At 37.6% G+C, this 21118-nt stretch overlaps 1 protein-coding gene across 7 annotated transcripts in view; it reads left to right on the forward strand.

Moving 5' to 3' along the window:
* The window catches only part of dgkza (diacylglycerol kinase, zeta a), a 139695-nt gene that overhangs the window by 44963 nt on the left and 73614 nt on the right, over window positions 1–21118 (forward strand). For 5 of the 7 annotated variants that reach the window (XM_034864818.1, XM_034864819.1, XM_034864817.1 and 2 more), the window contains 14 exons: window positions 3720–3822; window positions 4941–5036; window positions 7186–7263; window positions 7716–7778; window positions 10299–10355; window positions 10503–10571; window positions 10673–10744; window positions 11760–11876; window positions 15978–16049; window positions 16512–16610; window positions 17543–17625; window positions 17704–17764; window positions 19523–19636; window positions 19845–19982. In XM_034864818.1, coding sequence (XP_034720709.1) covers window positions 3720–3822; window positions 4941–5036; window positions 7186–7263; window positions 7716–7778; window positions 10299–10355; window positions 10503–10571; window positions 10673–10744; window positions 11760–11876; window positions 15978–16049; window positions 16512–16610; window positions 17543–17625; window positions 17704–17764; window positions 19523–19636; window positions 19845–19982 — 1222 coding nt within the window. The remainder of the gene's footprint in view (window positions 1–3719; window positions 3823–4940; window positions 5037–7185; window positions 7264–7715; window positions 7779–10298; window positions 10356–10502; window positions 10572–10672; window positions 10745–11759; window positions 11877–15977; window positions 16050–16511; window positions 16611–17542; window positions 17626–17703; window positions 17765–19522; window positions 19637–19844; window positions 19983–21118) is intronic. The other 2 variants (XM_034864815.1, XM_034864816.1) reach the window with 1 other exon arrangement.

The raw sequence follows: 21118 nt of genomic DNA on the forward strand, positions 1-21118 counted from the left end.
TACATATCAGCCCTCAAAGCAATTTGGCATCCATACTGTTTTACAGTACACCTCTGTCATAAAAAGCAGTCTCTTTGCTCGGTCACGTTTTCCATTTCTTTTCTTAGCTTCCTCCATTAAGGTCCTCTTCGGTCACTTCTTCCATGATGTCCACAGGACAGCGTAGGGTCAATAGAGGCTTCAGAGGGAAAACCAGAAAACATCTCTAGAAATATTGATCCAATTTCACCAAAATCAGTGTTGGTGTGGTGACTTAATGCCGTAAAGTGTTAAGGTCTCACGAGCCGCAGAGTGGGAATGATGGAGGAAGTAATTTCCCTTTAACAAGTCAGTGTAGCATCAACATGATTTTAAAGCTTTTATTTTAAGGTACAATAGGGACACAATGTTGCTTCAACCCATGTGTTGTCTTCAGGTCAAATTTGACCACTTATCTAAATGTCTATATCAGAAATATGGGTTTCGCACCTACCTAATTTTGACAAAATATGCCATTCTGTGATTATCCTTACTTTGATGTTAGTCTAAAAAAATCATTATTTCCGCTTTTTAACTCGAGGCTTAGGTATAATTTCCTATAAATGAGGTTTATTGACCATGAATTCCAAAAAGAAATGTACTAGTGGTGTTTATACATGGTAGTTACAGGTCAAAAAAAATGCCAAAAATATTTTAAAAAAGTGCCAAAAGAGACAAAAACGTTAGAAAAAGGGATGTTCAGTTTTGTCCTGGGAGGACGATGCATGGTCGAATCAAAGACAACACAAGAGTTCAACACAAACATGCATAATTATACAGTGAACACAATCATATGCTCCAGAGAAGGCCAAGTGACATTTTTTTATGCAAAAATTGAAAAAAAAAGGAAAACAATTTTATTTAAATGTTCTATATTTTATGTTGTAGGGATCTTCTGTTAGTGATATTACATAGTGGTATTTGTATTTGTGGCTTCAGTGACCAAGTAACTTATATATGATGTTTCCAAACATAATAATGACATATATCTCATACATGACACTGATATTATTATTATAATGAGACGTTTTTTTGGACATTTTTCTCTATAACCAGCCAGCTGCATGGTTTATTTTCAGCGAGTCCATCCTCTGTCTAAAATGAGATGCTTTTTCTTTCAATTCCTTGTCTTCTTTAGTTGTTTTCACGGTGCCTTTCAAAACACATATCACAATATTCATGGTTGTCTTTGAGCAATTACTTTCCCAGTTTGTTATTGGATATTTCCTGCTTCATTGATGAAGTGCAAGCCTACCATGCTGCCTTTTAGTTAAATCATTGGAAACGTGTATCCAGTGCTCGTATTTTGACACTTAAATAATGCTCCACTTCCTATGTAACAGCCATAGTTTCAATGTACTTTATTTGCATTGTAAGCCAGGATTGAGGCAATAATCCTTACATTATGTCATGTTCCATCTAATTATCATGCAAATTTTAACCCTCCTGTTGTCAAATTTGACCACTTTTTAAAATGTCTATGTCAGAAATATGGGTTTCTTTGAACCAAATTTACCACAAAAAATAGATGGATTCCATACAACGCTCTTTACAATACAATTGCTTTCTTTGAATTTGGGGTGTAAATTAAAATGAATACAAATCAGCATCCTGACCAAACTCATCCACTCAACATATGCTCCTCTGATCTTAACTATTAGTCAAAATAATTCATAATTTCTGCTTTATCAGCTCAAATATTAGGTATAATTCTATACAAATGGGGGTTATTGACCATGGTTTCCAAAAAGTTGTGTAAAACTAGTGGTTACAATGGGGTGTTAGTGGGAAAAAAATAAATAAATAATGCGTTGAAAATGTCATATGTCAAAAAAAGGGTAAGAAAAAAAAGTGCTAATCTTTTTGACCCAGGAGGACAACACAAGGGTCACGCAAACTTTTAAAATCGCGCAAAAAATAGAAAAAATGTGAATTAGAAGCGGTTCTAACTGCAAACAAATTTTTTGTTGTGCTAAATAAAAAAATTAAGTTATTTGGCTAATTGGAGAGAGGTAGCATTGGGCAAGTTTGCCACCTGGGCAGAATACAGAGTTGTGGCAGAGACATTTGGTGTCGCTAAGACAACCGTGGGACCCATTTCCCGATCCAGTCATGTGAGTTTCTATTTCGCTACGTCACAACTTATTTGGCCAAGCTGTTCCCTTGTCCCTTTTTGTGCGTTAACTCTTTTTCGGAAAAGGCAAAAAAACACCTCAAGCGAACGTAAAGACGTTTTTTGAAAATATTTCCATTTCCATCAACATTTTCTAATGCAATGTTGAAAATGGACTTCCAAATATGTTGATGGAAACCCCACTAATGGCACAAAATAGCTGCACATAGGCAGTGTTTCCATCAATGTGTTTTTCTACACCTTTTAAAGTGTTGCATGATTATTGCAGATAACATGAAATTGCAGTATTTTACTGCGTGGAGTCTTCATGTCATGTCATGTCATGTCATGTCATGTTTGTCTTATCAAGACATGCTGCTTTGGCAATTGAATTGCTGACAGGTGTGAATAGCTTGTCCACACATGATTGTGGATCAGCATTGTGACAGACCGGTGAGCCCATCCCATCTCACCCACTGTGAGCTGGGATCTGCTCCAGCTCCACACATGATGGGTGGTTTTCAGAATGGAAGGGTCATACATGTCACTTTTGTACTCTATGGCCTATTTTGTTGTAAGTATTGTGTATAGTTTGTTAAAGTCCAAGTCTGGAAAGTCATGTCTTGTGCAGTAATAATAAGAAAGGTGTTCATAGTCAGTGGCTACATACAATGGCTTGAGAAAATGTCCACACCCATGGTAAAGTTGATTAAAAAGAGGAATAAAAAAAAAAAAAACTTTTGGAAATTGATCTTAATACCTTAATTTAAAAAAATTAGAAAAATCCAACCTTTTAAGTTCACCAATTTTCTTTGTGAATGAATAATGTATTGTAAATAAATAAATGTTCTTCCTAAAAATACAGAGGGCATAACGACTATGTTTAATTCCCATAAAGGCAGGCACATATTTTATTTTCCAATTTCCAAAAGAGATTTTTTATTCCTATTTTTAATCAACTTTAACATGGGTGTGTAATCTTTCTCAAGCCACTGTAGCATGCCTAGTGTTCATATGTACAGCTGTACTACTAAAAATGCTAATTATTTGATGTATTTCCACCTCATTTCACACTTTTATTTTGAAGGGCACACTAGTAGTTGATATTTTCTGATTGTCATTACATTTTGCGAGTCTGGATTATGATGAACACAATCATTATATCAATTGAAGTGTTCATGTACTGGCGGGGATGGGTGCAAGACAACAGTCATTTACTCATCCATAACAATTCCATCCAGCATGGAAAACATGAATTTTGAATCATTCATTTTCATGTGTTATTTTTGAGTTTGTATCTAAGGACTTTAGAGAAGCTCCTTTTTAAAAGAAGCTCCTTTTTAAAAGACATGAGCATCACAAAAGGAGAGCAATGTTTGCAAGTGGAAGTAATATTTGATCGGGAACAATTAACATAGTTTGAAGCATTTCCAAATATAAGAGAACGCATTTGGCGAATTTTGAACCTTCAAATCTGTGTGATGTTGGCATATTTTAGTTTTACTTTCAAATTTCCCATGCTTTTTTAAATTGGATTTTCAAGAATAAAATAGGAGCATTCACAAATTTCTGTCTTTTGTCTTTCCAGGAAAGCAATAGCCAAGTCTGGCCTGCACCATCTTCCCTGCCAGCCCAGTACATCGTCCCTGAGCGACCCAGAAGCAAATATCCGCAGTACTCTGGACTGGACTGTGAGTTTGACATAAGAGGGGTCTGAGAAAGCACACACATGTCATCTGTAGTTTACCTTTACCTCATGCCTACGACGGCGGCAGCAGCAGCTTGGATACAAAACAGGATGACACAGCTATTATTATTGCTATCACGCCAAAATGTCATTCTCGATATTTCGTTATAGCTGTTGAGACTCATAAAAAGCTTTGTAAATGCGATTTAAAATCTAAAAAGAGAATAATGGACCAGGGCCCATGTACTGTCAATGATGCCATAGTCTCACTTTGCCAGACCTTCCTCAACGGTGCTGCAGATGAGGGTCCGGCAAGTCCATACAGCATTCGGGGATGGGGGAAAAAGTACTCTTGTTTATCGGCAATTCTTTAAACTAATCATCATGGGATACGCTTAGCTCTGCATGGAGCCACTGCAAAATAGCCTTGTGTGGGTTCAAAAGTTGTCGTGCGAGAGAAAACTCCGATAGTCTAGCTCTGTCTGGATTTACCCTGCAGAGATCTGAGGAACAGTTAACCATAGCCCTCAGAAATCCATAGGCGAAAAGACATGCATTCGGCACTGGAGCAATCCCGGAAGTGGAACATTTTTTAACGTTTTCAACACTACGTTACACTAACTTTTACAATTGTTTTGGGAATTTATGTTCAATAAACATCATTTATAGGAAATTAAACCTGATGTTTGAGTTAGAAAAGCAGAAATTGGGACTTATTTAGTCTAAAATTTAAGGAATGGATGTTGATGGCTAATCACACACTGGAATATGTCAACTTAAACTCAATACTATTTAAAAACCACTTCAATTTTTTTCTCCAAATTCTATAAAATTGAATAAGAAATACATGAAAGTAGAGATTTGTACTTGGCAAAGAGCGTTGTGTGGAATCAGTCATGTCATTAGGGTGATTAAAAAAAACATTGATATAGGAAAACGGGTCAATTTGACCCAAGGATAACATGAGGGTTAATGATTTTACATTTAACACCATCCACGCCTCATCATGTGATGAGTGCAAAAGTGACCCCTTGAGTCCTTAAACGTTAAAACAGATTTACAGAAAGCAAAGTGATTTATCTGTCCTTTGAGCCTCCTCTGTGTTTCTGTATGTCTCTGTAGGATTCGGCCGTGTATGGAGATCACATCTGGTTTGAGACAAACGTGTCTGGAGACTACTGTTACGTGGGAGAACAACACTGTATTGCCAAAGCACTGGTTAGTATTCCACTCAGATTATACCCATCTGTCCCCCCCCCCCTCCCCCCTTCTGTGTCCCTTTTTGTATTTACAACAGCCCTATTTTCCACAGGTTACAGTCATATGCCTCTATTTAGATTTTTCTAGGACAGTAACTTCCATGTTGGATAATCAACTCTGATCTTTTCCAAAAAAACGTTTCCTTATGCTCTGTGTTGCTACGGCGATTCATTTCCAGCGTCAAGACAATCCTTCAGTGTCACCACACTCAGTCATGTTGTAATTTTCCTCATGTCAGCTCGTATTAAAATCCAAACATACGGAAAGCCTGTCGTATCACATATACACAAAGTCGTCACATGTCATACTGTATTATGTCACATGGTTTCTATGCATCTGGTTTCAATTACAGTTTTTGTTGATTGCTTACACACTGAAATCAAAAGTATTACACTTCCTCTCAAGGGGCAAAACACTGGCCCAGATGTGCACCACTATAGGCACAATGTCAGCCTCTTACAGTGATTTTCAAATCACTAAACACACACACACTTGTATACATTAGACACAGAAGTATATCATGACTATGAGCCAATCTGTGAAAAACAGCCATATGATTGCTTAATTGTAGACACGCCAATCAGGTTTAAGCACTATATAAAATGCATCAGGTGAGTCTAGTATCTAGTTTTTTGGGATACAGTATTTTATGTGTTAACAGTGGTATGCACACTACTGTAATACTGTGAAAACTGGGACATGTGGGTTGTGATCCTCCATGTTGGTATATGGAGAGAAATGAATTATGTTTTCCTCAGTCTGCAGAATTGGTCTTGTGGAGTGTTTGGTGAACTTGTGTGTGTGTGTGTGTGTGTGTTTGTGTGTGTGTTTGTGTGTATATACGTGTATGTGTATATATGTACAGTATATGTACATGTGTACATACATACATATATATATGTATGTATGTTTTTTAATAATAATAATATAATAATAATAATACTACATTTTAATTAAAGGCGCCTTTCTTGGCACTCTAGGACACCGCACAGGGAATTCATGAATTAAGAACAGCAAAACAAATACTATACAACAGCAAAACAAATACTATACAACAGCAAAACAAATACTATACAACAGCAAAACAAATACTATACAACAGCAAAACAAGTACTATACAGCCAAACAAATACTATACAACAAAACAAATACTATACAAAAGCAAAACAAATACTATACAACAGAAAAACAAATACTATACAGCAAAACAAATACTATACAACAGCAAAACAAATACTATACAGCAAAACAAATACTATATAACAGCAAAACAAATACTATACAGCAAAACAAATACTATACAACAGCAAAACAAATACTATACAGCAAAACAAATACTACACAACAGCAAAACAAATACTATACAGCAAAACAAATACTATACAACAGCAAAACAAATAATATACAGCAAAACAAATACTTTACAGCAAAACAAATACTATACAGCAAAACAAATACTATACAACAGCAAAACAAATAGTATACAACAAAACAAATACTTTACAGCAAAACAAATACTATGCAGCAAAACACATACTATACAACAGCAAAACATATACTGTAAAAAACAAATACTATACAACACTATGTATGTATGTATGTATGTATGTATGTATGTGTGTATGTCTGTATGTATGCATGTGTGTGTATCTATAATATATATATTAGTAGAAAATATATTTGCACTTTCTCTCTACACTTAATTTACAGTACTATAATCACTAAGAAGTAGACTTGCGGTGTGTAACTGGTTCCAGCTTGATGAAGTAATCTGTGACGTGTGTGTTTCTAATGGTAACAAAATATGTTTTTTATAAATTAGTGTATAGCTTTTGCAAGAGAGTTTCATTTTGCAAAGGGTCTGAGGTGTGGTTGTGTTGATTGTGTGTAGTTTTCTGAAAAATTATGTGATTAAGCGATAGAAAAAAAACCTGTGAGAGCGTTTGACTTTCTGCAGCACGGGACTGACCCCTGGTGGTCAAAGATGGCATTACTGCCTTCTTAAAAAATCACTCACTTGCTGTTGGAGATCATAAAACAAAATGACTGTTGTTTTTCTATATTTCCAAACTGATCATCTTCTCCCTCGTCTTCTTTCTCCTTCCAGCAAAAGTCAGTCAGTCGAAGGAAGTGTGCTGCCTGTAAGATAGTCGCCCACACCATCTGTATAGAACAACTCGAGAAGGTAGTGTTTTCTGTCTCATGTGTTCAAAATACTTCAGAATCTGAATGAGTTCACATTTCTGTATCTACTTCATCTACTGTGGCGACAATAAGCACGAAGGTGTCAAACTTCCGTCATCGCAGACGGATTAAAGTGGAGAGGAGGAGATTAAAGACGGAGGTTTAAACCGTCTTTCACAAGAGACAAAATGTGATGGAGGCAAGAATAAAGAAGGATTAAACTTTCAGTCGTCAAGGATGAGTTTAAAATCAGAGAGAAGGGAAAAGCAGGATTACTTTATCTGTCGTGATGAAAATCTGAAATTGGATCCAAGGACTGTTGCTTTCAGCTAATATCTATTCTTTATTTACTTGACAGTTTTTTCATGTTTCTTTTTTGGTTTGAAGCAGAGGACAGCCCATTTGAAAGAGCGGACATCTTGTCCTTAACAGTTCTTCCTGTCTAATCTGCAGTTTCCCAGCTCTAGAGCCATTCTGTTGGATGCCACCCTGCCCCTCAATGACCCCAACTTTAGAGTGAGATAACCCAAACTCCTCCTGTCTCTCCTCTCTCCTCGTCTGTGACCCCCAATCTCACAGGAACACACAGACCTAAGGTGGTGTCGGGACCTCACTTCAATCACTCACAAAGAAACCAGGCCCAGCTTGAGATCTGTGTTTGCCTCAGGATGAGAATTCATTTGGAGCCAAAAAAACAAGACAGAATCTTTGTAAGGGGGGCAAATGCGTGCACTGCTGCTCATAGGGCAAGTTATTTCATGGATACAGGATACTATGCATCCTGATAAAGTTCCCTTGGCCTTTGGGATTAAAATACCCCCCCCATACCTAGAGATAGGCATGGGGTACTTTCCATAAAATCACCTCTCAATGCAAATCAAACCAGCTAACTAAAACAAAGCATTACATGTTACATTACACAACTTAGCCAACGCTTTTCTCCAAAGCAACTTACATTTGCTATATATATATGTGTGTGTATATATATGTATATCAGAGCCCCCCCCCCCATGGAGCAACTAGGGGTTAAGTGTCTTGCTCAGGGACGCATTGGTTGCTGTATCGCAGTGGGAATTGAACTCAGATTTCCCACACCAAAGGCATGTGTTATATCCACTGCACTGTCCCAAACCATGTCAATCTCTATTTATGCTGAAGGGTATGTCATGATGGGGGTGGGGAGGTATTTTAATTCCAAAGGTCAAGGGAACTTTCTCAGGATGCATAGTATCTTGATCCATGAAATAACTGGCCTTTTATCACAAAAATGTGCCTTCCTCTATGGGAATTTAATATAGGGGGCTGTATATGCTCCCTTTATTTTAAGAAAGAACATTTATTTAAGTATGATACATTACTCATTCTGAAAGAAGATTGTTGTAATTAAATGTTGGATATTTCTTAATTTTTTTTAAATAAAGGCATTAAGATCAATTTGCAAAAGAGGATTTTTTTGTTACTCTTTTTAGTCAACTTTAGAATGGGATCCTGAACTTTTGAGCAGTACTGTAGAGGGCTGCAGTACATGGCAAACACAGACATAGCATGTATTCTCTAAAGGCAAACAGGCTTGTGGATAATCCACTTTTATAATGAGCGAATCGAAGTGGAATCTAATCTAGGTCAGACACACCCCCTTTGAAAACTTCCACTTTTGTTCTTGCGTCATGAAGGCGTCATTTTCTTTTCCTTAAATCTCATGGAATCTCCTATCCTTTCATCTCATTTTCTTGTTGATCAAATCTGACAGGTTTAAAAGGATGGTAAAAAAGGTCTATTTCAAAGGAATTGAAGGGTACCTACAGTTTTTTTTTCAACCTGGAACCTATTTTCCTATGTTTTGTGTCTAAGTAACTGATGGGAACAACAATCTTTGTACTTGGTCCAGTATTTAGCAAGATGGCTGCAGTCCTCATTTTGCCCCACCAGACTCCTTGTAAATAAACAGTCATTTTTGGCATTTTAAGATGCACTTCATTTAAACAAAAGAAACTAAATAAAACAATGAAAAGCCTTTTTTTTGGTTGTCTCTCCACTTTTCCAACAATCACAACTCTAGTTTTGGTTGCAATAAACACATAGTTTACCGATTTCACATGTGAAAATATGTTGGCTCTATACACGGTAACAGTATTGCTTTTTTAAATGGAATCTGGTGGGTTTAGTACTAGCAACTTCAGAGCTGTTTTTGGTTAGATCGAAAGGTCTTACAGAGGTTTTTAGGGTCTATCTCTGAAGGGATCCTTTCCATAATGTTGCCAGACACTTGAATAGAATAGACAGAATATTAATCTGAGCCTTTTAAGGGCAAAACGAGCACTTTTGTGAAAGTAAATACAAGTTGGACAATTGCTCTATTAACTTACATTGTTGCTTGTTTCAGCAGTCTCGCTTAATACCCATCAGTCAGTTAGAGACAAAAACATAGGAAAATAGGGTCCAGGTTGGAACAAATGGGAATTACCCTTTCAAATGAAAGAGTAGGCTAAATGTGGAGGTCAGGACTGGTTCCAGTTTCTCATTATGAGAAGGCGGTACCACCAAGGTCAGTGATATGAAAGGCTGAACCATGATTTGTATGATCGAGCAGAACTGTCATCAGAATGAACCAGAGCAATTCAATTCAATTCAATAGAATCCGATGGGCTGTTCCATACGCCTTCCCCCAAAACAGTTTGCTCGGCCTAACGGTGTTCAGCCTAGCAACCACAGTGTCTGGTGGTGTCCCTGCTCTGGTCAGGGTGGCCATATTTGTTTTTTTTCCCGTGCACACTATTATGTGGAATCCTGGGACCTTCCCGCTTTCAAGGTCACACATGTCTGGACCTCTTTTGCCTAACCACTTCTTTCTCCAAAAACATAATGGACCTGCAAACCTAATCATTGGAAATCATTGCAATCAATACTTTACAGCTGTCTGTTCTGGCGCCCCATGCGTTTTCCAATAACCCTCTCATAGTGCCCATTTGTAAGCCCAGTTATCATCTAACTATGTACAACTTTCTTCCCCTGTGTTCTTTCTCTGCTCTCCTCCAGATTAATTTCAGGTGTAAACCGTCTTTCAGAGAATCGAGCTCTAGGAACATCCGAGAGGTGAGTTTGAGAAGATTGCTATTGGGGGGTCTAAGCTGTGCTGCTGCAATTACTCTGGGAAATATTTTTACGCTGTTCAAAATTGTTCTCCAAAAAATTGTACCCAGTTGTGGAAAATCCCAATTTGTGTAATTTGTGTGTGTTCAGTCAATTGTGGTGCGTCATCACTGGGTGCACCGGAGGCGGCAAGAAGGCAAATGCAAACAATGTGGGAAGGTGAGTTGTATTCCATTTTGACATTACTTAGTTATACCCTAAATCGGTTGAGTTCCCCACTTAATTCAATGTAAATGTTATGTTCCTGTTTTTCTGTGCAGGGTTTCCAACAGAAGTTTGCTTTCCATAGTAAAGAGATTGTAGCCATCAGTTGCTCCTGGTGCAAACAGGCTGTGAGTACTTTATGTATTTAGATTTTTCACATTGGGACTAGACCTGCACAATTTGGGGAAACATACACAATTTCATTGCTTAGAATTGATATCACGATTCACTGCCATGATTTTTTTGACCATGACAAAACAAATTGGCAGAACCAAACCAAGGCTAATATAGCTTAGCTTTTTTCATTAGTTTTTTTGTTTTTTTGTTTTTGTTTTCAAATTCTATTAAATTAAACTTTTTGGAAAGGGGTCAAATTTGACCCGAAGACAACAGGAGGGTTAAGCTAAGCTAGGTTAGCCTCCTTGTTTTCGTTTCACAAATGTAGGCTACTTTCAAATTCGTGGGATGTTTCCCTGTAAAAAACTATCTCCATTCAGTATTTTACCACCTTCCACTGCAAGGCTCTTGCTTTCATCTGACACAGTCACAATCAAATGGGACTCTGACGTTTTTTCCGACTTTCTTCCAACATGAGGCCACGTTGTGTTTAATTTTACATGGAATGTCTGAATTTCTGGGTTACCAGTCGGAAACTATAAACGGGGAATACTACGGGAAATATCACGGTCGGAAAGATATACCGTTATTTGCTCTATGAAAGAAATTGACAAAGACAAAAATTAAGGGCATTGACTTGTTAATTTAAACCGAACCAAACATAGATTTTTTTGGCACCTATTGCACATTGGGCATCACCACAAGTCTGTAACCATAGAGACTTCAATGAAAAGAAGGAAGAAAATCGCATAAAACCGATTTCATACAGAAAGAAGAAAGTAGTAGAATTTGTAATGCATTCGGCTCGTAAAATTAAAGGAGAATCAAAGTTATTAAAAAACACTTTTTGAATTGTGAAACTATTAATCGTGAAGGCCTAATTGGGACACTTAAGTCATTTAACTTAAACTGAGCTACCGCAAAACGTCTTATTATTATTATTTCATCATTGTTGCAAAAATATGGCATTTCTATTCTACAGATGTCAGTTAATTAATGCATTGTATTTCTGTATTCCCTCCTTAGTACCACAACAAGGTGTCCTGCTTTATGCTCCAGCAAATTGAAGAGGCTTGTCCAATAGGAGCTCACGCTGCCCTTATTGTTCCGCCTACATGGATCATTCGAGTCCGACGCAATCAGGTAACACTGCTGTCAATCACTCCTTTTTTCCAATGCAATGTAATTTTGTTAGTGCTTATTTTTATCTATTCTGAATGTCCCTTGATTTCTTTTTGTCCCATTATTTTTCTCATTTTTACGATCTTATCAACATGGATAAAAGAGCTTGCTTTGTGCAAATGTTTTTTAAATTGAAAACAACCTTGGCATGTAGCCGTCTGTAGAGTTCAATTTCACAAGCCCAAACTATTTTTTTGCTTCCTGTCTAGCTAGATGTGGTGTGGAGTTGTAGTTTTTCTAACGTTACTAGTTGTTGCAACAGCATGTGAAAAAAAACTACAAAGTTTGCTAGGCCAAAAAGAATGTTTATCTCGCGATTAAAAAAATTGACGAAGTTAAAATGGGTTTGCCTTAACGCCGTGAACAACACGTTAAACTGACAGCATTCTTTTTTTTTTTTTTTTTTAAACAATTCCATTAACAGTAGAACACACATCTCCCTTATATACACCCAACACAGACACCAAACAACCTTTGGACTTAGATTGAAATTAATAATTGTTATAGTAATATTAAACCAAACTAAAGCAAGTAACTTACAGGATATACAATCAAATATTTTATAGTATTCATGTAAAAAATACACTATGACAGATAAGAGAGAAAATAAAGAAATACATCAAAGCACATTCTCAGGCTTGACTTCATAGGTGAGCAAAAAGACATTATGGGGACAACAAACGAGCAGTTAGTAAGTAAAAAAAGTGACGAGGACTAAAAAGGAACATTAAAAAATAAATTAATGAAAAAACATATAAATCATTGGGTTTAAAAGTCATCCTCCAGGACATTATACTAGTAAGAGAAGTAAAATAGTAATGGCTGATCAATCATGAGCCATTTTAGATTTGAGGCATTTTTTGTAATATTAAGTTTTGCCACCTGACATTTCATTTCTCAACTAAACCTCCTAAGTACAAACTCGCGGAGCCCCGGAGGTGACATGGAGGAAAAAAAAAAGAAATCGAAGAATAAAAAACGATAAACCCATGATCTCAAGTTTGAAAGTCGTGATGTTATATATATTTTTTCCCTCCATGAAAAGTCAAGATCTCGAAAGTATGTATTTTTTTATTTTATTTTTTTATTTTTTACAAACATTCAACTCGAGATCTCGAGTTTGAAAGTTAAGATGTACAGTGTGTGTGTGTGTGTGTGTATATGTACATATATATACATATAAACACACACACACACAGTAGCTTGAGAAAGTTTCCACACCCATGATAAAGTTGATTAAAAAGAGGAATTAAAAAAAACATCTTTTGGAAATTGATCCTAATGCCTTAATTCAAAAATATCGGGAAAATCCAACTTTTTAAGGACGCACACATTTTCTTTGTGAATGAATAATGTATTGTATTAAAATAAATATTCTTCCTTAAAATACAGGGGGTCATAAGTATACACGCCCGTATGTAAAATCCCCACAGAGTCACAAAGAGATTTTTAAAGGCCAGTTATTTCATGGATCAGGATACTTTGCATCCTGATAAAGTTCCATTGGCCTTTTGGAATTATTATACCCCCCCCCCCCCACATATGTGATGTGAACATCCTCCACTATACATAGAGATAGGCATTTCCAAAGGATGGATTTTTATTCCTCTTTTATATCAACTTTAGCATGGGTGTGTAAAGGCACTATATATATACACTATCGGTCAAAAGTTTGGGGTCACTCACAAATTTCAATTGGACTCCATAATAGACAGAATCCCAGCTGAGATAAATTGCCTTGTTTTTTTTAACCAGGGCAGAAGTTTCCAGATTACATTATGTGCTTACATAATTGCAAAAGGGTTGTTTAATGTTTTCTTAGTTAGTTTTTTAAAATAATATCAAATTAGCAAACAAAATGTGCCTTTTGAACGTTGGATGAATGGTTGCTGATAATGGGAAATGTAGATATTGCATTAAAGATCAGCCACTCACTCAGATCAGCTGGTATCCTGTCTATAATGGAGTGTAATGGAAATTTGTAAGTGACCCCAGACTTTTGACCGGTAGTGTATGTATGTGTATATTTATTTCCCATCCACGTCAAAGTCAAGATCTTGCAAATAAAACCCAAGATCTTGCAAAACAAAGTCAAGCTCACATAAAAGTGTACATGTTTTTTTGTTTTTTTCCCTCCATGTCACCTCCGGGGCTACATACAAACTTGATTTTCTCTATATTGAGTATAAAAAAACATCATGTCCCCCAACCAAACAGATGGAGGACTAGTCCCATCTGAAAGCTGTCTACAGACCCGTTAAGGTCTCTGATGTCCTTGTGTAGCCATGTCGCTGTGAAACGCACAACACTGCTCTCACGATCCAATCTCTATCTCCTCACCAAGGCTGAAAGCTCGTCCTTCTTGTTAGCCATCCATCTCATGGTGATGAACGGCATACGGCTTGTACCTCTCTCTCTCTTTGTATTCCTTTTAACTCCTGTCCTAGATCCTTTGTATCTCCCCTTCCTAAGCTCCTTGGGGATTTCACGCTCAGTAGAAAAGAAAATAACAGAGCTTTGCTGTGGACAATGGCTCCATCGACACCGAATTACTGTGTGAGGACAAAATATTCACAAAGACAAGGAACGCGGGGGGAATTTTCCACAACTTCGTCGACTAAGTGAACACACAACTAAGCTAAAGACAGACATTAAATAAGAAGAATTATCACAGCTGTTGCTGAACCAGATCCAAGGGAGTGTTGGATACTCAGTAGTTTGTTTGCAAAACTCACATCATAAAAATGTGAGACATACATATTCATAAGCAGTAGAACAGCAGGCAACAGAAAGCCCACAACGATGAAATACCTCTCAATAGGATTGGAAGTAGTGTTAGTGGAGGATAAAGTGTATCCTGAATAAATACATACTGTATATGATCAATATAGCAACACCCCTGGTCTAAAAATCAAATTGGTATGGAATACGTGGTTTGAAGGACTTGTGTGATGGTCTTTGACTTATAACTTGATATTTTTCATCCTTCACCCTCCTTTATTTTTTTTATATTGGACACACTTTGTTCAATCATGTAACTTTATCAGTTTAACTGTTGCTGGGGCTGTAGTTGCAGGTACTTACACCAGAGTCTAAGAGTAAGACGTTGTTTGAGGTGTCCTGATATAAGATTTTAATTGACAGCTAGTCCAAAAAAACAACTTTTAACTGCCATGGTATAGTTTAGTACACAATTTATTTTAGTGTATTTCCCTATTTATGTTCCCCATATAAAAGCAAACATTATGTTCTGCATATCATGGTCTGTCTAACTGTCTAATTGTCTGTGTTCTGTGTAATTTCATTGCCGTACAATATTTAAATTTGTACTACTTTGACAACTGGAAATTCTGTGCCATTTAATTACAGTGTATTATTTAATATTTAACCATTTAATTTCAATACAGTGCAATATTTCATCTTTAATACTTTTGATACACCACTAACTCTGTGCCATTTCATAACAGTGTAATATTATTTTCATGATGCGTATACAAACCATATTTATCCTTCATACTCATTTATATATGTATAGTTGTCTCAGGAACTGTGCACCTCGTCCACCCCTTTTTTTTCCTTCTGTACTACTTATATTTTATATTTTATTTTTCTTGTTGACACTGTAAAGGGGTTGCTTCAATCTCGTAGCACAGGTATTGCACATGTGTATAATAACAATTAAGGCATTTTATTGTATTGTTTTCTATTCTCTTATGACCTCATAAGGGGAAGATTCCAGATCGGCCCATCAGAGCTTAAATTTCTCAAAGGCAGAGCAGGATACCCAGGGCTCAGTTTACACCTGTCACCATTTCTAGCCACTGGGGGGACCATAGGCAGGCTGGGGGAACTCATGTTAATGTTAAAAAACTCATAAAGTGCCATTTTCATGCCATTTAATAAGGCGCTTTGCCTTAAACTTCCCTGTGCACGTTTGCTTTAATGAAGGGAACCACCTTTTCCTTTCTTATAAAAACAAGCTGCATCACATCTTCCCCTGCGCTCCGTGATATCAACCCGCAGGGATCTGCAGCTGATGGCTCTGTTTTGTGTCTCCAACAGTCTTCTATGAAGTCAAGTAAGAAGAAGAAGAGAACATCATTCAAGAGGAAAAGCAGCAAGAAAGGAGCAGAGGTCAGTCCTGCACACACTGTTTCTGATTATGGTCCACATATGAAACACAAATGCTTTATATGTGACACACTCTGAAACTCTCTTAGGGAAAACACCATCTTTAAAGATATAGCTGACAGACATGATATGTGATACATGTGGGCTTGTTTTGTCAGAAAAGACCGTAAAGGCTGTTTTTTGGAAGGTAAATTACCTATGTCACCATTTTAATTACCTGATAAGATTGATTTCAGCTACAGCTCTGATTGTTCCATTCCAAAATCTTGACTTCAAGATTTTAATTTTCACTGTAAATGTATATCGGTTCCAAATATCAATTTCCCTACATGAGACACCATCTGAAAGGCTAATGTGGATTAATAGTCGAGGGACACCAGCCTATAGATAAGTCCCAGGGTAGACAGACTAAGTGGACAGGCTATACTACAGAGGGACTTAGCAGATCATCTTCTTCTCTGACAGGAAGGACGACAGTGGAAGCCGTTTTTAATCCGACCCATCCCTTCACCGCTGATGAAACCCCTGCTGGTGTTTGTCAACCCCAAGAGTGGAGGAAACCAGGTATGCATGATCAACCCCAAGTCCAAAAGCTCATGATTTGAGAGTCAACTTGCCAAATAAAAAAAACTGTTGAAACTGGATGTCTACTTTGACATCAGTGACTGGTGACTTCATTCAGATGTTGGCCTTTTTATTTGCAATTTATCCTTTCTTTTAGCAGAAGGGAGACACTGAGACATTTCAAAACAGTTACAAAGGGTAACTTATGTTGTTCTTCAATATTACAATTACTAGCTCCGTACATAATCTAGGAACCAGAGAAGATTGCTCAGCTGCATCTTGGAATTCATTCCCTGTACTGTAAAGTACTGCACCTACCCCATTCAGTCCTGTATCGGAGTGTATTCAAGGTGATACAATCCAGAGATTTAGTGGTATAATATAAGAAATTAATTGACAGATTGACTGGTTATATACAGAGGGAGTTTAGAAGTTAAAGCTTTGTAAATAAATATTATATAATGCTACATCCTTCGCTAATTGAGAGAGAACCAGTCTGAGGCATGCATATAAAGTGAATGAACGTGAGTGGCTTGAGAAAGTTGATTTAAAAAGAGTATTAAAAAAACATCTTTTGGATATTGATCTTAATGCCTTAATTCAAAGAATTTAGGAAAATCCAACCTTTAAAGGACACCGATTTCCTTTTGTGAATGAATAATGTATTATAAATACATCACTCCTACACAAAGAAAATTGGTCTCCTTTTCTCAGTTCGAAGAGAAATTAAGTAGGTGGAATCACCCGATAAGGACCTAAAACCCAATGTTTTGGACTCAGACCTTGACCCGCCTCTCTCAACTTAGGACTTGACTGGACTTGTGTCTTACGAGACTATGTCTCAGTGCCAGTGCATGCACTTTAAATAGATTATGGGTAAGGTTAGTTACTTTCAAGTCTTTTGAATGCATATTGGTTTCTCTGTCTGACAGGGCAATAAGATCCTGCAGTCCTTTATGTGGTACCTGAATCCCAGACAGGTATTTGACCTGAGCCAAGGTGGACCACATGAGGGGTAGGTCTTTCAGACACACACAAACACACACAAACACACACACACTGAATTGACCATTAACTAGTGTCAATCTTTTAGCCTGGAGCTGTATCGTAAAGTCCATAACCTGAGTATCCTGGCCTGTGGAGGAGACGGCACCGTAAGTAGTAACACACACACACACACACACACACACACACACTAGGAATAGGGCCACATGTGAAAAATGGATTACAATAATTAGTTTAATGTCAGAAATCTAAGTTTAACGTCATAATCTTAACGTTCTAAATAAACTCAAATACATGTTTCACATGTGGTCCTAATCCAGTGTGTCCACTGGCAACGTCCAGTCCATACTAGTCATCGTAACACAACCTGCGTTAATTGTGTCTTCAAAACAAATTTGCGTTTACAGAATTCAATTTAATTAAAATTATATTTATGTAGAGCTAAATCACAACATCCGTTATTTCATTGCGCGTTCCATAAAGAGCAGGTCTAGACCGTACTCTGTGATGTTATTTATAGAAACCCAACAGTTCCCACCAAGAGCTACCTTCCTTTAAGAGGCAGAAACCTTGAGCAGAACCATGGCTCAGTGTGGGCGTTCATCTGCCTCGACCGGCTGGGGGTGAGAGAGAGAGAGAGAGAGAGAGAGAGACACAGACAGACAGACAGCACACCCATAATATAATTAAATGGAATGAAATAGTCAGTGACGTATTCAGTTATTTTTGTTTTGCTCCCCCTTTCTCACTCTTTATTACACTTCTTCTTCAACTTGTTGAGAAATCAACCCAGTAACATGATTGATGTTATGAAAAATCCCATTCATAACTGCACATGCATGGTGGATTGTTGCTCTCTGAATGCTGGTGCGTCTTAACAGTTGCCAGGCTTGTGTTTGACGAGACAGGGATTTTTTTTAACACTGACAGTAAGAATACTGTATGATCCAGCAGTCGAAATGCACCACATGCTTTTGGTTCCTGGAAAAAAAATCCTCCTGTCAAAAAGAAACCTTGTGTCAGATGAGGCAGCCTCCGGTTTGGGCTAAGAGTCAAAGCTCTACTTCCTGTGAGCATATAAACTCCTTGTCCAATCATTTTAACTGATTCTACATGGCAAAAGAGAAGAAGGTGAGAAGAGACAGAGAGAGATATGAAGAATTGTTGCAGAGGGTGTCAAGCAGGAACGTGGAGGCAGCAGGTGACTCCAACCACAGATCCAGAGCCAGAAACACCTTTAGGAAGCAATAGGAGGAGAGAGGGGAGGGAAGAGAGTGCACAAGAGTCCAGGAAAGGGAAGAAGTTGAGTTAGTAACATGCATTAATGGAATGAGGTTGCATACAGAGACAAGGAGAAAGAGAGAGGTGGTCAGTGCATCATACGATGCACAAAAATAGTGTTTCGTTCACAGCGGCTGTGTAAATTTGCTTCACGTCGTGTTACCTGTCGAGTTTGATTTCTCGAGTTCACCTGGTATGCAAATTATGTGAATTTTGCGTGTATTAGCGTCTTTGCGTTGTCTTGGTATTCAATCGCAATACAACATTAACTTTCTCTGTATCCCGAAAAGACAAGATTTATTTCGTCCGACATACCGTATATTTCTGAAAAAATAAAAGAAATACAACTGAATCAGTTAGGTGAGGTGCTGAATGAGATGCAAACCTGAATCAAATTCTATTTTAGATTCCTAGTTTATAGGCCACTACATTGCTAGACTTTGAACCTGTGGAATGTGTGACAGGGATTACAATGTCTGTCTTTAGTTATTATTAATACTTATTATTTAATTGAGAATTTAATTGAGTACTTAATTGAGTGAGTAGTGTCCATGTGCATGTCATCAGTGTACAATCATATAATGTCATCTAATGGTATAAATATGTATGTATACATTTAATACCAGGTGGGCTGGATCCTGTCTTGTCTTGATGAACTGGCATTAAATCCTCAACCTCCTGTTGCCGTGTTACCACTAGGGACAGGAAATGACCTCGCCAGGACCCTCAACTGGGGAGGGGTAGGTACACACAATACAACTGTATTAGTAAATACAAATAGTCCAATTTAATGTTGTTAGCAGTCCTTTAACTTGTCACTAGCTATTGTTATTCAGACTTCAAGAAAGTCCATCTTCATTTATCTAAAGTTATTTTGTTGCATCAACATTCAAATCTTGTTTTATATTCTATCTATATTTCTTTTATGTAAATCTGCATGTTTTCCAGGGCTTTACAGATGAACCTCTGTCTAAGATCTTGTCCCATGTTGAGGACGGAACAGTTGTCCAGTTAGACAGATGGAATCTACAGGTTGAACCAAACCACAGTGCAGGGGCTGAACCGGACGAACAGCAAACTGATAAGGTCAGTGGCAGTGCAAAGACATCATATCCAGAAACGTTAAGCTGACACTTAACTCTTCTAACGTAAAAATTGTGGATGCCTCACTTTTGTTATTTAGAACAAATTGTCATGCTCTCATCTCAAACACTTCAAACTAAACATAAATGTGCTTAGCTGCTAATCGGTAGTCTGTCCGTTAACATTTTGATATCTTACAACTTCTGACAGATTCCATAAAGATTTATTTGGCTATCGGGGTTTCCTAGAGATCTAAATGATTTTGTTGAGCCCAGGGATGTATTAAAGTGCAACTTTTTTCAAAATGTATAATGAGGACTTCCACAGGAAAGTAAGATTGACCATGTTTCGGTGAAATGGCCTTTTGATTGGGAGTGCTTGGGGCACTCAAGCATTGAGAACATAGTGTGTGTACAGAGAGTTTACTAAAAAAGAAAGTTTTTGATCAACTCACTGTAGCAGTTGGTTTTTCCGCTTGCCTCCATCTCTGCTTTTTAGTAAACTCAAGAAGAACATTTAGAAGCACTCGAACATTGTTTTGTGCGTACACAAACAATGTAACAATAGGTAGAGTCCCTGGTGATACTTCAAGCAAAGTGTCATGTAGTGTCACGCCTTCTTTGTGTTTTAAAAATAGCAATTTCTATGCTATCATAGTAGCGCCCCCATTCAAAAGGCCATTTGACCAAAAAACGAAAATATGGTCACTTCTGTCCTAATTATGCTTTTAAAGTTTGACTCGGGTATATTCACAAAAAGACCCTAGGTTACGTTTTGGCGAGAGTTACGCTTTAAGAAGACCTTAATAACGCGCTCAGAGCCCATTAGTTCCTAAGAGACTTGCTCACTGGGCACTAACGGCATACCTCTGAATGCTTCCTCACACCTCTACGTTTTGGACCCATTTGGCTTACAAGAGTCCCTCCGCAGCCAAACTAGGTGAGATTATGAGTGGCTGAGACTTCCTTTTGACTCCCCATACAGATGGATGGGAGGAATTGATGTTCCTGGGGGGGCTTGGGGGAACCATATTCTTTGTCCTGTTGTCAGTGCCACCAGAAAATCTAAATTATCTAAAGTGATTGGTCCAATCACGGACAGGCCTGCTGGAAATCTGTCCTAAAAGGAGGCGGGGGTGG

The sequence above is a fragment of the Etheostoma cragini genome, chromosome 24, assembly GCF_013103735.1.
Source record: "Etheostoma cragini isolate CJK2018 chromosome 24, CSU_Ecrag_1.0, whole genome shotgun sequence".
Lineage (NCBI taxonomy): Eukaryota > Metazoa > Chordata > Actinopteri > Perciformes > Percidae > Etheostoma > Etheostoma cragini.